Here is a 14,921-nt window from a genome sequence, read left to right as displayed (position 1 = left end):
GGGGAGGAAGAGGGTGAAGCATTAGCATTCTCAGATGGGAAAAAGCTGCACAAAAACTCCAGCAACACAAAAAACCTAGGGTGTTTCTTGGCCCCCAAACCATCACTCCAGCTCTCAAGCAATGGATCCCTGTCCAGAAGGAAAATTGTCTGTGATGACAGAAATAGAATTCAGGATATGGACGGCAAAGAAACTCAAAAATTTCCAAGACAAAGCGAACTCCCAAAACAAAGAGGCCACAGAAAGAGCTCAAGAATTGAAAGCTGGCATGACTCTTCTAAGAAAGAACCACATTGAACTCATGGAAATGAAGAATTCGCTACAAGAATTTCAAAACAGCCACAAACCTTAACAATAGAGTGGACTATTCAGGGCAAAGAATTTCAGAGCATCTTAGAAAAAATAAAGAGGAAAGAGTTTTTAAAAACAAAGCCTTCAAGAGGTATGCAATTGCTGGGCTCGGTGGCTCAGCCTGTAATCCCGCACCTTTGAGAGGCTGAGGTTGAGTGGATTGCCTGAGCCCGTGGGTTTGAGACCCGCCTGGGCAACTTGGCGAGACCTCATCTCTACAATAAATAAAAAATGAGCCGGGCGTGGTAGCGTGCGCCTGTAGTTCCAGCTACTCAGAAGGCTGAGGTGCAAGGATCGCTGGAGCCCAGTGGGTCGAGGCTGTGGTGGCCAGGAGCGGCCACTGCGCTCCAGTCTGGGTGACAGAGTGAGACTCCAACTCAAAAAAAAAAAAAAAGAGGTATGCAATTATGTAAAGAGCCCAAATCTACATCTGATCAGCATTCCTGAGAGAGAAGGGGAAATGAGAGCACTCTGGAGAAAGTATTTGAAGACATAATTCATGAACACTTCCCCATCTTGCTAGAGAGATTGGCACACAGATACAAAAAATAATTCGGGGAATTCCTGCAAGATACTATACAAGACAATCACCCTCAAGGCACATCTTCATTTGATTAAACAAGGTTAGCATGCAAGAAAAAATCTTAAAGGCAGCTCAAGAGAAGGGACAAAACATTCACCAAGGGAGACACATTGAATAACAGCAGACCCCTCAGCAGAAAACTTATAAGCCAGAAGAGCTTGTGGGCCCGTTTCTCATATTCTTAAAGAAAAGAAAAAGCAGCCAAGAGTTTCCTATCCTGCCAAACTAAGCTTCATAAATGAAGGTGAGATAAAGTTCTTCTCAGCCAGGCTCAGTGGCTCAACCTGTAATCCCGCACCTTTGGGAGACTGAGGTGAGTGGATTGCCTGAGCCCACAGGTTCGAGACCCGCCTGGGCAGCAAGACCTCATCTCTACAATAAATCAAAAAAATCATCCAGGCGTGGTAGCGCATGCTTGTAATTCCGGCTGCTCAGAAGGCTGAGGTGGAAGGATCGCCAGAGCTCAGCAGGTCGAGGCTGTGGTGGCCAGGAACGGCCATTGCACTCCAGTCTGGGCGAGAGTGAGACTCCAACTCAAAAAAAAAAAAAAAAAGTTCTTCCCAGACCAGCCCTTCAAAAGAGGTGCTTAAGTGAGTTCTAAATATGGACATGAAAGAATGATGTCAACTAACATAAAAGCATAATGAAGCATATAGCTTACAGACCGTATCAATCATCCTTAAAATCGAGACCAAAAAGAAGCTTCTTAACACCATGACAGGAAAATAATCCTCTCATATCTGCAGTAATTTTGAATGTCATTGGTCTTAATGCTCCACTGAGAAGATACAGAGTGGTGAACTGGATAAAAAACAAGAGCTATCTTTCTGCTTTCTCCAGGAGACCCACCTCATCTCTAATGACACTCATAGGTTCAAGGTAAAGGGATGAAGAAAGATCCACCATGCAAACAGAAAACCAAAACAACAGGGGTCGCTATTCTTTTTTTTTTTTTTTTTTTGAGTTGGAGTCTCACTCTGTTGCCCAGACTGGAGTGCGGTGGCTGGGACCTCGACCTGCTGGGCTCTGGCGATCCTTCCGCCTCAGCCTTCCAAGTAGCTGGAATTACAGGCATGCGTTACCATGCCCGGCTGATTTTTGATTTATTGTAGAGATGAGGTCTCGCTGCCCAGGCGGGCCTCGAACCCGCGGGCTCAGGCAATCCACTCACCTCGGCCTCCCAAAGGCGCGGGATTACAGGCTGAGCCACCGAGCCCGGCGAGTCATTATTCTTGTATCAGATAAAACAGACTTTAAACCAACAACAGTAAAAAAAAAAAAAAAGACAATGAAGGGTCACTATATCATGAAAAGAGCTCAATCCAACAAGAAGTAAGAATGGAACAAGACAAATATAACCATGCTCACCACTCCTATTTAACACAGCACTGGAAGTCCTAGTTAGAACCATCAGGCAAAAGAAAGAAATAAAGGGTATCCAAATAGGAAAGGAGGGTGTTAAATTTTCCTTCTTTGTAGACAATATGATTCTATGCTTTAAAAATTCGAAATATTCCAACTAAAGACCCTTTGAACTGATAAGTGACTTCAGTAAAGTCTCAGGATACAAAAATCAGCATTCAAAAATCAGTAGCATTTCTTCCCACCAACAACGCACAAGCTGAGAACCAAATCAAGAGCACAATCCAATTTAAAATAGCTACCACCACCACCAACAACAAACCAACAAACAAAATACACCTGGGAATACATGCAACAAAGGAGGTGAAACATCTCTGCAATGAGAACTACAAAACACTGTTGAAAGAAATCAGAGATGATACAAACAAATGAAAAAACATTGCATGCTCATGGATTAGAAGAACCGATATCGGTAACATGTCCATACTGCCTAAAGCAATCTACAGATTCAACACAATCCCTATTAAACTACCAGTATCATTTTTCACAGATCTAGAAAAAAAAATACTTAAATTCACATGGAAGTACACACATATAAAAAAAAGAACCTGAATAGCCAATCCTAAGCAAAAAGAACAAAGCTGGCGTTATGGCCAGACTTCAAACTTTACTACAAGACTACAGTGACCAAAACTGCATGATACCGGTACAAAAATAGGCACATAGACCAGTGAAACAGAATAGAGATTCCAGAAATAAAACTTCTGACCTACAACTAATCAACTAATTGATCTTTGACAAAGCAAACAAAAAAAATTGGAGGAAAAGACATCTTATTCAATAACCGATGCTGGGAAAACTGACTAATAACATGCAGAAGAACAAGCCTGGACCCCTTTCTCTCACCATATACAAAAATTAACTCAAGATGGATTAAACGCTTAAGTGTAAGACCTCAGATTATCAAAATCCTAAAAGAAAACCTAGGAAACAGTCTGCTGGACATCAGCCTAGGCAATGAATTTAGGACCAAGTCTTCAAAAACAAATGCAGCAAAAACCAAAACTGACAAGTGGGACTTAATCAAACTGAGGGGCTTTTGCACAGCAAAATAACCATCATCAGAGTAAATAGACAACATGAAGAATGGGAGAAAATATCTGCAAACTACCAACAAGGGCCTATTATCCAGACTCTATAGGAAACTTAAATGAGTTGACAAGAAAAAACCAAATAACTCCATTAAAAACTGGGTAAAGGACACAGAGAGACACTTCTCTAAAAAAGATACATAAGTGGTCAATGAACATTTGAGAAAATGCTCAACATCACTAATCATCAGAGAAATGCAAATCAAAACCACAGTGAGATATATCTCACACCAGTCAGAATGGCTCTTATTAAAAGGTAAAAAAATAACGGATATGGGTGAGGCTGTGGAAAAAAGGGAACACTATTACACTGTTGGTGGGGAATGTAAGTTAATTCAGCCCCTGTGGGAAGCAGTTTAGAGATTTCTCAAATAACTAAAAATAGATTTACCATTTGACGCGTCAGTGCCACCACTGGGTATATACCCAAAGGAGTGCAAGTCCCTCTACAAAAAGACACCTGGAGTTTTATGTTTATGGCAGCACCGTTCACAATAGCAGAACCATGAACCAACCTGGGTGCCCATAGTGGGCTAGATAAAGAAAATGTGGTACATATAACATGCACCATGGGGAAAAAAAAATACACTATGGAATACTACACAGCCATAAAGAGGAACAAAATCACGTCCTTTGCAGCAACGTTGATGCAGCTGGAGGCCAGTATTCTAAGCGAATTAACACGAAGACGGAAAACATATCACATGTTCTCACTTACACGTGGGAATTAAATGCTGGTACACACAGACAAAAAGATGGGAACAGCAGACACTTTAAAGGGGGGGGAGGGAGAGGGGCAAGGGCTGAAAAACTACCGATTGGGTACCATGAATGCCATTTGGAGGATGGGCTTACTAGATGCCTGAATCTCGCCATCACCTAATATATCCATGTAACAAACCTGCACATGTATCCCTTGAAACTAAAAAATTTAGAAAAAGGAAAACGGTAAATTAGAGCTTGTCACTCTCCTGCTTAAAATCCTCTGGTGGCTTCCCATCTTACTCAGAAGATAATCGTGACATCGACCCACAATGCACAAGCCCCTATGTGACTGGGCCTTCCCTGCCTTCCGCAACTCTGAGACCTCATTTATTTCATGCTGGTCTCTAAATTCTGAGACCTCATCTATTTCAGGCTGGTCTCATTCCAACCCATTCCTGGCTTCTTCCTCTTCCTCAGATATACCTTTTTGCCTTGCAGCATTGGTAAGCTCGCAACTTCCCCGGCCTGGAATGCGATTTCCCTAGAGCAGGGCGTCCCAAAAGATAGGCAAGGGACTTACTTATAGCCCCTGATAAAATACTTCCTCATGCAGAGAGCTTTCAACTATGCAAGGCAAAAAAAAAAAGAAACAAGTTAAATTAATTTTTAATAGTCAACCGGGCTTGGTGGCTCAGCCTGTAATCTCGCGCTTTTGGGAGGCTGAGGTAAGTGGATTGCCTGAGCCCGCGGGTTTGAGACCTGCCCGGGCAACTTGGAGAGACCTCATCTCTACAATAAATCAAAAAATTAGCCGGGCGTGGTAGCGCGCGCCTGTAGTTCCAGCCACTTGGAAGGCAGAGGCGGAAGGATCGCCGGAGCCCAGCAGGTAGAGGTTGCGGTGGCCGGGAGTGGCCACTGCACTCCAGTCCGGCCGACAGAGTGAGATCCCAACTCCAAAAAAAAAAAAAGTCAATTTCATTTCATCCATTTCTGTGACTAAACAAGCTAAAACTCCTCCCTTCCTCATCTAACACTATCTAGGTGCTATTGTAAGATACCTTTGAGAAAAACTTTTTAGATTGCTTGTAAAGTCTATGTTGTACAAGTATACTCAGCCTCTCTAGGATGACATCCTTTCTGGGATTCTGAGACACGGAATGGGAAAGCATAGCAGGAGGATGCTTCTTTTTCTCATATTATCTCCTCAATTAATCCTTTTACCTATAAGTTAGATATATCTGAAAAAGCACTGTGACAGGAGTGTGTTTGAAACACATTAAAGTCCAAGAAATGTTGGGTGTCAATCTTAAATGTACAAAGATGTCATGCTAACTAGCTCATTGCTCTTTCATGTTAACTATTGAAACATATATAAATTCAGATTTGATTTATGTACCAGATTCTATAGATAAATCCAAGTCTAATGTGTGAACTCAAGAGAAGAAAATGTTGAGTCCATGAAATGAGGTAAAGTTAATAAAAGTTTGTTCAAAAAGGTAAAAAAAAATCAATTTAGCCGGACTCGGTGGCTCAGCCTGTAATCCCGTGCCTTTGGGAGGCTGAGGTGAGTGGATTGCCCGAGCCCGCAGGTTCGAGACCCGCCTGGGCAGGCAAGACCTCATCTCTACAATAAAATCAAAAAATTAACTGGGCGTGGTAGCGTGTGCCTGTAATTCCGGCTACTTGGAAGGCTGAGGCGGAAGAATCACCGGAGCCCAGCAGGTCGAGGCTGCGGTGGCCAGGAGCAGCCACTGCACTCCAGGCTGGGCGACAGAGTGAGACTCCAACTCAAAAACAAACAAACAAACAAACAAACAAAATCAATTTTATTTAATCCCAAATTGTTAATAAGCTATGTTACATTCTAAATGCACACTGGATTTCATAAGACAGCATACTGGCCTACTAAATTCTTAGTATGAGCTTAACATACTTAGTCAACATACTTGGTATATACGTCGACTTGCATATACAAGTATACTTACACTAATTATAATAAACATATTAGCTCTTAATCCAGTGTATATTTATTTTATACTTACATCACTTCTCTATTAAGGCACTCAATTTTTTTCAGAAATGCTTGATTTCTGTAAGATTTATAGTTGAAAAAGTAAACTCACGTATGCAAATGGTTCCAGATAAAAGCTTTTCAATGGTTTTATTTTATTTTAGTTGTGGGGTCCATGTGAGGATCGCATGCAGGTGAGGTTTGGGCTTCCAGTGGGTGCTCTCTGCCCCTGACAGTGGACCTGGCACCCAGTGTGTTGTTGTGTGCTTTTTATCATCCCTCCCTCCCTCCCTCCCCTAGTGGTGTCCAGCAATCTGTTGTTCCCACCTTTGTGCTCGTGTGACTGGTGATCCGGGCCTGCTTATGAGTGAGAACATACGGTATGGCATGCTTTGTTTCTGTGATAATTCACTTAGGATGACGGCCTCCAGCTGCATCCTCATAGCTGCAAAGGACATGTATCCAGTCCACTTCCGATGGGCACTGGGATTGGCTTTTCAATAACTGAATCAAGTATTTATTTTTAAATTTTAATAAATTGTATTTAAATACTTGGACTTAAATCCAATGGAATACAAATGGAAATTAAATACTTTAATTGGATTACATTTGAATTAAATACAATTGAAACTGTGGTTCCCACTTCTACACTGCTGGTGGAGTGTAAACTAGTATAGCCTCTGTGGAAAACAGTGTAGCAATTCCTAAAAGATCTAAAAATCAACCTCCCATACGACCCCATAATCCCCCTACTGGGAATATACTCGGACTCAAATCACTCTATGAAAAAGATACCTGCATAAGTATGCTTATTGCAGTATTATTTACAGTAGCAAAAACATGGAGCCAACCGTGCTACCTATTGAAAGAGGACTAGATAAAAAAGATGTGGTACATATACATGATGGAACATTACACAGCCATAAAGAAGGACAAAATTACGAAGTTCACAGAAACTCGAATGGACTTAGAGGTTATAATACTGAGTCATCTGTCACAGAAACAAAGAACCGAGTATCACATGTTTTCACTCAAGAGCAGACCTTGAACAATTATTGCAATACTGTAAGAAAGGGATTGGCAGTAGTGGGAAACTGCCAGGGGAGAGGTGACAGGAATGGCAGTAGTAGGAAACTGCCAGGGGAGGGGGCACACCTCATCAATAAGGGTACCGGCATAATGGACATTTATATACCTAACCCTGAATTGTACTCCACATATTTAAAATTAAATATTTTTTTAAAATTGTGGTTCCCATTTCAAGGGCTAGTTGCTCCAGGTAGCCCATGGCTACTGATGTGGACAGAGCATTTCTGTGGTCACAGAAAATTCTGTTGGATGGTGCAGCTATAGATCTTCATAAGAAGCTGAGAGAGAAGATCTCACAGTAGGAGGTAGCGATGTCCTGGAATTTGAACCCAGGTTTGCCTGGTTCCCAAGTCTATGCTTCCAAGTACTATTCTTTACTTTCGCCTTGTGTGGTTGGAAGCTCTCTGATGAGGAAGTCTTTTATCAGGGAATATAAGCAAGTCCCTTACCCTTGCCAGGTTCTACATTTTTAGCATCTCTACAGCAAGTGGATGCCCTCAAGTTCCCTTCTGGGATCTCGAATTCTTGGATTCCTTCTTCCTATTACGGGCACTAGGAGTGGAGGACTTAACCTTTGCTTTGGAATTACAGGATACCGGATAAGTTTTGTAATCTTCATGAACCTCAGTCTTCTTATCTGTATAACACGATAAATGACTGCATATGCCTTATGTTTTTTGTGAGGATTAAATCAGATAAATGAAGTAGAGACCTTGATCCATTGCAAGTGTTTGAAATATGTTATTTTCCTTCCCTGTCCATCCACCATGGCTAGGGAAGGAAAAAAAGCTTTGATGGGCACTGTCCATGGTCATGACTAATTATAGACCTCTGGGGTCTCACTCAACAACCACCAGCATCATGACACACTTTTTTTTTCTTGAGTAGGAGTCTTGCTCTGACACCCAGGTTGTCACGGCCACCACAGCCTATTCTTGGTAATCCTTCCACCTCAGCCTTCTAAGTAGCTGGAACCACAGGCATGTGCCACCACGCCTGGTTAATTTTTTGATTTACTGTAGAGAAGAGATCTTGCCACATTGCCCAAGCTGGGCTCGAACCCTTAGACTCAGGCAATCCTCTCACCTCTGCCTCCCAAAGTGCTGGGACGACAGGTGTGAGCCACCACACTCAGCCACCACGACGCTCTTAACTCACCTCCTTGAAAGCATCTCGCATCTCCTGAACACCTATCATCCCAGCAGTTTCTTCAAGCAGTTTGGGAGCCATCAGCTCCACAAAGTCATCAAAGTCTACACGGCCACCCACTGGGGATAGAAGACATACGGTTAGTGAGACTCCACATGCCCTGACCTCCCATGACCTTTTTTTTGTGCTTCAAGTCAATTCAAGAAATCAATCAGCTCCCACCTGCCTGTTGAGAGCTTACTCTGACCTTCTCCCTTCACTTGGCCAACTATAGCTCTCATGACCCTCTATTTTTTTTTTTTTGAGTTGGAGTCTCACTCTGTTGCCTGGGCTGGAGTGCAGTGGCACGCTCATAGCCATCCCAGCGTCAACCTGCTGGGCTCAGGCGATCCTTCTGCCTCAACCTTCCACGTAGCTGGAACTACAGGTGCACGCTACCACTCCCGGCTAATTTTTCGATTTATTGTAGAGATGGGATCTCGCCAAGTTGCCCAGGCTGGTCTCGAACCCATGGGCTCAGGCAATCCCCTCATCTCGGCCTCCCACAGTGCTGGGATTACAGGCTTGAGCCACCATGCCCGGCCAGCCCTCTAATTTTAACAGGAGTTGATAGGGTGTGCATGGTGGAAGGTACTAACTGTATGAACTTCGGCAAATCTCCTTATGGGTTAAGACCTGTACTCTCTCACCTGTAGACCTGGAGATGGAGGAGTATGAATTAAATGAGCACCCAAGTCTTTTTCAGATAAGAATACTATCTTTGCCTTGCATTCAACCTTGTTTGCTCAGTGACGTGTCCAGAAGCAAACCCAATAGCAATTTTATCGCAGCTTCCATCTCAAAATCAACTCTGTTCTCCATCCAAAAATCCTTCCTTTTTGCTAGAGTGTTCACCAACATTAGTTCTGGCCCCACATTTGTTCCCAGTATTCAATTCAGCTCCAATATTGTGGTCCATTGATGAATCTTAATGGCGATAATGACTACCTTTAGTAAGAATCTACTGGAGGCTATGCCTTTACCTGCCTTTGCATCTTTACCCCTTCCTTTCCACAGTCCAATGAGGTAAGGACAGAAGTGTCTTCACTCGATACAGGAGGAAACTGGGACTCAAGAATAGGGGATAACTCACTTTTCAAAATGACCACAACGAGTAAATAATAGAATTGGGACTCAAACCCAGACCTTTGTGTAAAAGCCATCCTTTTAACCACTTCAAATGCTGCCTTCCTGAGTGTAGCCTGAACTGTTTTTTTTCCAGACTTCTAGTCCCTCTTATACTTCTCTCTATTCCCAGCTCAACTCTCAACCTTGACGTCCTTCCCGACTCCACCCTGAGCCCTCCAGAACCCCAGCCATCTTCCCTGTGTCCCAGCCTTACAGTTCATGCGGATTTGCTGGCCCAGTTCCGTCAGTTCCATCTCCGTGGGCATGTAACCCATTGTTCTCATGAGATTCCCCAAATCCTTACAAGAGATGAACCCATCTCGGTCCTTGTCAAACTCAAGGAATGCTTCCCGGAGCTCTGAAAGTTAAGAGAGAAGAACTCCGGAGGAACTTGAAACAGTTAGTGGGGAAGAGTGGTGTTCCTTGAAACTATCAATGTGGTTTCAACTAGAGACATCTCAAGGGAGAATACATATTTAAAAATCCAAAAGTTTCAAAAAGGAGTGATGTACGAAATGGGTTAGCAAGAGGTTTGATTCCTGAGACTGTTTAATGAGAGCACTGAATTCCTTCAGATTCTTGGGTGACGTTTGGAGGAACCTTGAAACCACCAACAGAAAAACCAACAATTTTCAATATATTCTAAAACCCATGTTTCACTTCCAAGTTTCAGAGACACTTGAGATGGATATGCCTCCTAAATACTTTGGGAGGTACTTAAACTGCCATGAGACAGAGTTCCAGGAAATTATGGTTGAATAGGAAGAGAGAGAGATAGATAAACATTTCATGTAAAGGAATCAAGCAGAAATGTATAACGGAGCTGAGTGTAGTGGCTCACGCCTGCAATCCCAGCACTTTTGGAGGCCGAGGCAGGAGAGTGGTTTGAGTCCAGGGGTTTGAGACCAGCCTGGGAAACATAGCGAGATCCTATCTCTACAAAAACAAAAACAAACACAAACACACACACACAAAAATGCAGCTGGGCATGGTGGCATGCACCTGTAGTCCCAGCGACTTGGGAGGTTGAGGTGGGAGGACTGTCTGAGTCCAAGAGGTTGAGACTGCAGTGAGCCATGATTGTGCCACTGGACTTCAGCCTGGGTGACAGTGAGACCCCCAACTAAAAAAAAAAGTGCAAAGGGATGGAGGGCAGTTTAAATGGTGGATGGCAATATTGGGGGGAGGGTGTTACCTTCAATCTCATCTTGTCCCAGTGGTCTTTCCTGGAAAGAAATGCAGGGGAGAGGGATTTGGAAAGAGGGTTGGGAATCTGACACCCACTTCTCCCACCCAGCCCTCCCTCCTTCTCCCAAGTGACTCCTCACCCACTCTCTTCCCATGCTTCCTCTCCTCCACCCCTTTTCCTTCTCTGACCCCCAACTCCATCCCATAGCTATAGGCTCCCACCCTCTTCTCCGCCACCTCTCACTGCCTCTCTCCTGTCCTTGATTTTTTTTTTGAGTTGGAGTCTCACTCTGTTGCCCAGGCTGGAGGGCAGCGGCACACTCACTGCCACCGCAGCCTCGACTTGCTGGGCTCAGGCGATCCTTCTGTCTCAGCCTTCCAAGTAGCTGGAACTACAGTCTTGCACCATGCCTGGCTAATTTTTTGATTTATTGTAGAGATGAGGTCTCACCAAGTTGCCCAGGCTTGTCTCGAACCCCTGGGCTCAGGCAATCCTCTCCTCTCTGCCTCCCAAAGTGTTGGGATTACAGGCCTGAGCCACCGTCCTGGGTTGTCCTTGAATACTGATCACCTACCTTCTCCCTTTCTTGACACCCATCACAATGTGCCGAAAGGCATCTTAAACAGCAGGGAGTCCAGCCTCATCCTCCTCCAGACAAGGAAGTGAGATTTGCAATCATAGTTGGCAGAGTGTTTACCCTGAACCAGGCTGTTTCTATACATTTCCTTCCAACCTCAGAACACCTCTGTGACGCAGGTCCAAAGAGCATTCCCATGCTACCCGCGAGGAAGCCGAGAAACAGACAGGTGGAAGAACCTACCCAAATCACACAGCTCATCAGCGGCAGATCCCCTCCCCAGGGAGGAGGAAGTTAGATGACTCCCTTGAGGTCATGCGCCAAGTCAGGCCCAGTGCTGGGATTTGAATTCAGGGCTCCCGACCCCCAAGTCAGAATTCCTCCCACGACACCCCATTGACTATTTCTGCCTACCTCCAACCTTCCTCCCAAGGGTTAGAATCCTTGGGATTCTAGAATCCTTGAATTCCTCTGGCATCCCGGCAGGGTGGTCAGTGCCAATGTGAGCAATTCCTGACACCTCTGAGAATTTCCAGTCATTGTTGTCCCCTCTGCTCCCAGACACCCCTGGAAGGTGGGGCTCGGATTCCTGATCTCTGGCCCCTGTCACACCTCACCTCCCTTTATTCTTGAAGTCTTTCTCTCTCTCTTCCCTCCCTCTCTCCTTCTCTCCCTATCCCACTTTCTTCTCTGTCACTCAAACTGGAGTTTGGTGGCATGACCATCACACCCCAGCCTGCAACTCCTGGGTTTAAGCAATCCTTCTGCCTCAATCTCCCAAGTACCTGGGACTACAGGCACATACCACCATGTCTGGCTAAGTTTTAGGTTTTTTTTTTTTAGATACAAGTTCTCGCTCTATTGTTTGGGCCGGTCTCGAATTTCTGGGCTCAAGTGATCCTTCTGCTTCAACCTCCTCAGTAGCTGGGACTCTACAGGCACACACCACCACACCAGGTTAATATTTAGATTTATTTATTTTTTTGGTAGAGACAAGGTCTTGCTATGTTGCCTGGGCTGGTCTCGAATTTCTGGGCTCAAGGGATCCTCCCGCCTTGGCCTCCCAAAGTGCTGGGATGACAGGCATGAGCCCCTATGCCCAGTTCCAGCTTCTCTTTCTTATTATCCCCACCTCGCAATCCTTTCTCTCTCTCTTTTTCTTTCTTTCTTTCTTTTTTTTTTTTTTGAGTAATCTTAAAGCCTAACAATTAGAAGCATGCCCACGGGAATCAAGCAGACCTGATCTGCCTCTTACTAATGGTGCACGTTTAAGGCAAAGGACTTCATGACTCAGAACCTCACTTTCCTCATCTGTAAAATGGGAATGAAAGTATCTCTGACCCCAGTTGCTCTGAGGCATAAATGACACCAGGGATGCCAAGCCCTCCGCACAGAGCTGGGCACATAGCCACGACCTGATTAGTGGCAGCTATTGCTATCACCATCATCACCACCACAAAGAGGGTCCACAGAAAAAAATGACAATGAGTTCCACAATGACATCACCCTAGCTCTTGTTTTATTTCAGCGTCTTGTCACACCCCAGCCTCCAACTCCTGGGCTCCAGCGATCCTTCCGCCTCAGCCTCCCGAACGACCAGGACTCCAGCACCACCTAGGGTCCGGCTCATGCCTGTAATCCCACACTTTGGTTCCTGACTTCCGATCTCACCCTCTTCATTTTTCTCTCCAGCTCCCACGGCCCCCTCGTGGCCCCTGGAATTCTTCCTCCTCCACAGTTCCTGCCCTCTCTGCCTGCTCCCCCTGTCCCGTGGCACCCCTTCCTTCCCCTTGCCCTGCCCGCCACCCTTCTCCATCGTCCCGTTTCCCCCCCCCCGCCAGCCTCACCCGCTGTTTCTCAGCGATGCCTTTTCTCAAGAAGATGCAGGCGGGGCCCATGGGGAACTGCATGGAGGGGGCGGGGTGCCCGGACACCAGTCTCAAGAAGGCCCTCCCCTCCTGCTCCCCCCGGGAGCTCAGCCTCCTTATCTTCTCCAGCACTTTGGCCACCTCTTCCAGCCTCTCTTGGCCTCTCCCACGGGTCCCCAGGATCTTCCAGCTGTGACAGCTGGGTTGGAAATCTCTGCCGGGTCGGGGAGGGATCAGAGCCGTGTCTGCCTCCCCATCTGGCTCCAGTAGGATGGGTGGGGAGGGCCTGTGTCAGGCTCTGTGACTTCTTGATCCCCAGAGTGGGATTGGAGAGTACGTTTTGAAAACGAGGATTAGGGCAGAGGGCACCCATTCATCTCATGCTCTGGCGGGCATTCTGAAAACTCACCCGAAGCCCGGCCTCTGGGCAGTGAGGTGGAGAGGACAGGGCGCCTGGTCTCAGGGGTCTTCCCCCCAGGGAGTCAGGGGTGTGTGCCAGGACTTCAGGAAGTGGACATGCAAAGCGATTAAGGGTTGGTGGGCCAGGTGCGATGGCTCACGTCTGTAATCCTGGCACTTTGGGAGGCTGAGGCAGGAGGATTGCTGGAGCCTGGGAATTTGAGACCAGCCTGGGCAACATACTGAGACATCGGCACTCAAAAAAAAAAGGTTAGATGTGGTAGTGCATGATCCCAGCTATTGAGAGGCTGAGGCAGGATTGCCTGAACCCAGAAGGTTGAGGCTGCAGTAGCCATGATAGTGCCACTGCACTCCAGCCTGGGAGACAGAGTGACAGACTCTGACTCAAATAAAATAAAACAAAATAAACAAAGTTTTAAAAAAGGGCGTGGCATTTGCTTTTCCTCTGCACATCATGTTCCATTTTCTCCAAATAATCCGAGGGGAGGGAGCAAGGCTGAGGAGTCAGGGAGGGTGAGAAGTCACGGTGGTGTCCGAACCCAAAGGGGTGACGAGGATGTTCTCACTGTGGGAGGAGGGGTGTAGGGGACACGTGATGTGGGGAGTCCGAGCTCCAGTGGGGTGAGGGGGAGGCATGACCTGGGGTGTTGGGCCTGAGAACGTAGAGACGAATCTCTTAGGTGGGGGAGCTGAGTCAGAGTTGCAAATATGCAAGGGATTGCACAGATGGAGAGAGTCAGAAGAAAGGTATATTGGTTCTCCAAGAGAGGAGAGGGCCAGACATTACAGGAGACATCAGCCCTGAATGACTGAGGTTGGGGACTTATAAAGCTTCTCGGGTGAAAAAACAAGGATAGCTGACTTCAAGGTGATGGTCTGTTTTCTCATATCTCTGACAACCAGATAGATGGGGTGGTCAGTCACAGGCACATAGACAAAGGGGGACCCCATTCGGGATGGGTGGGTCAGTCATCTAGACGAGAGGGGCTGGGCTGGCTGCTGAAAGACCCTTCTTGGGAGATGTTCGTCTTAGCGTCTTGTGACCGAGTAGAATAAAGCCCACCTGGGGACCAGAAAATGGGTTGTTCTTCTAGTGATGATTAACACTGTGTCTGTAGTACTGGCCTAAGTACGTGACCTAAGTATTGACGTAAGTACAAGACCCTTTTTGGGAGATGTTCGTCTTAGCGTCTTGTGACCTAGTAGAATAAAGCCCACCTGGGGGCCAGAAAACGGGTTGTTCTTCTTCTTTTTTTTTTTTTTGAGTTGGAGTCTCACTCTGTCGCCCAGACTGGAGTG

The 14,921-nt window shown here is 45.8% G+C and overlaps 1 protein-coding gene across 1 annotated transcript in view; it reads right to left on the bottom strand.

Moving 5' to 3' along the window:
- CABP5 (calcium binding protein 5) overlaps positions 1 to 13,363 on the bottom strand; it is an 18,380-nt gene extending 5,017 nt beyond the window's left edge. Inside the window, exons 1-4 of the mRNA XM_008054165.1 lie at positions 13,182 to 13,363; positions 10,764 to 10,794; positions 9,783 to 9,926; positions 8,411 to 8,520 (exon numbers count right to left, since the gene is read on the bottom strand). Coding sequence (XP_008052356.1) covers positions 8,411 to 8,520; positions 9,783 to 9,926; positions 10,764 to 10,794; positions 13,182 to 13,244 — 348 coding nt within the window. The 5' untranslated portion in view covers positions 13,245 to 13,363. The remainder of the gene's footprint in view (positions 1 to 8,410; positions 8,521 to 9,782; positions 9,927 to 10,763; positions 10,795 to 13,181) is intronic.
- Positions 13,364 to 14,921: the final 1,558 nt, after the last annotated feature.

Source organism: Carlito syrichta, unplaced genomic scaffold (genome assembly GCF_000164805.1).
Source record: "Carlito syrichta isolate Samal-C Ts95f unplaced genomic scaffold, Tarsius_syrichta-2.0.1 Scaffold289177, whole genome shotgun sequence".
In the NCBI taxonomy this organism is placed as follows: Eukaryota; Metazoa; Chordata; class Mammalia; order Primates; family Tarsiidae; genus Carlito; species Carlito syrichta.
This window is presented reverse-complemented; position numbering and strand designations above follow the sequence as displayed.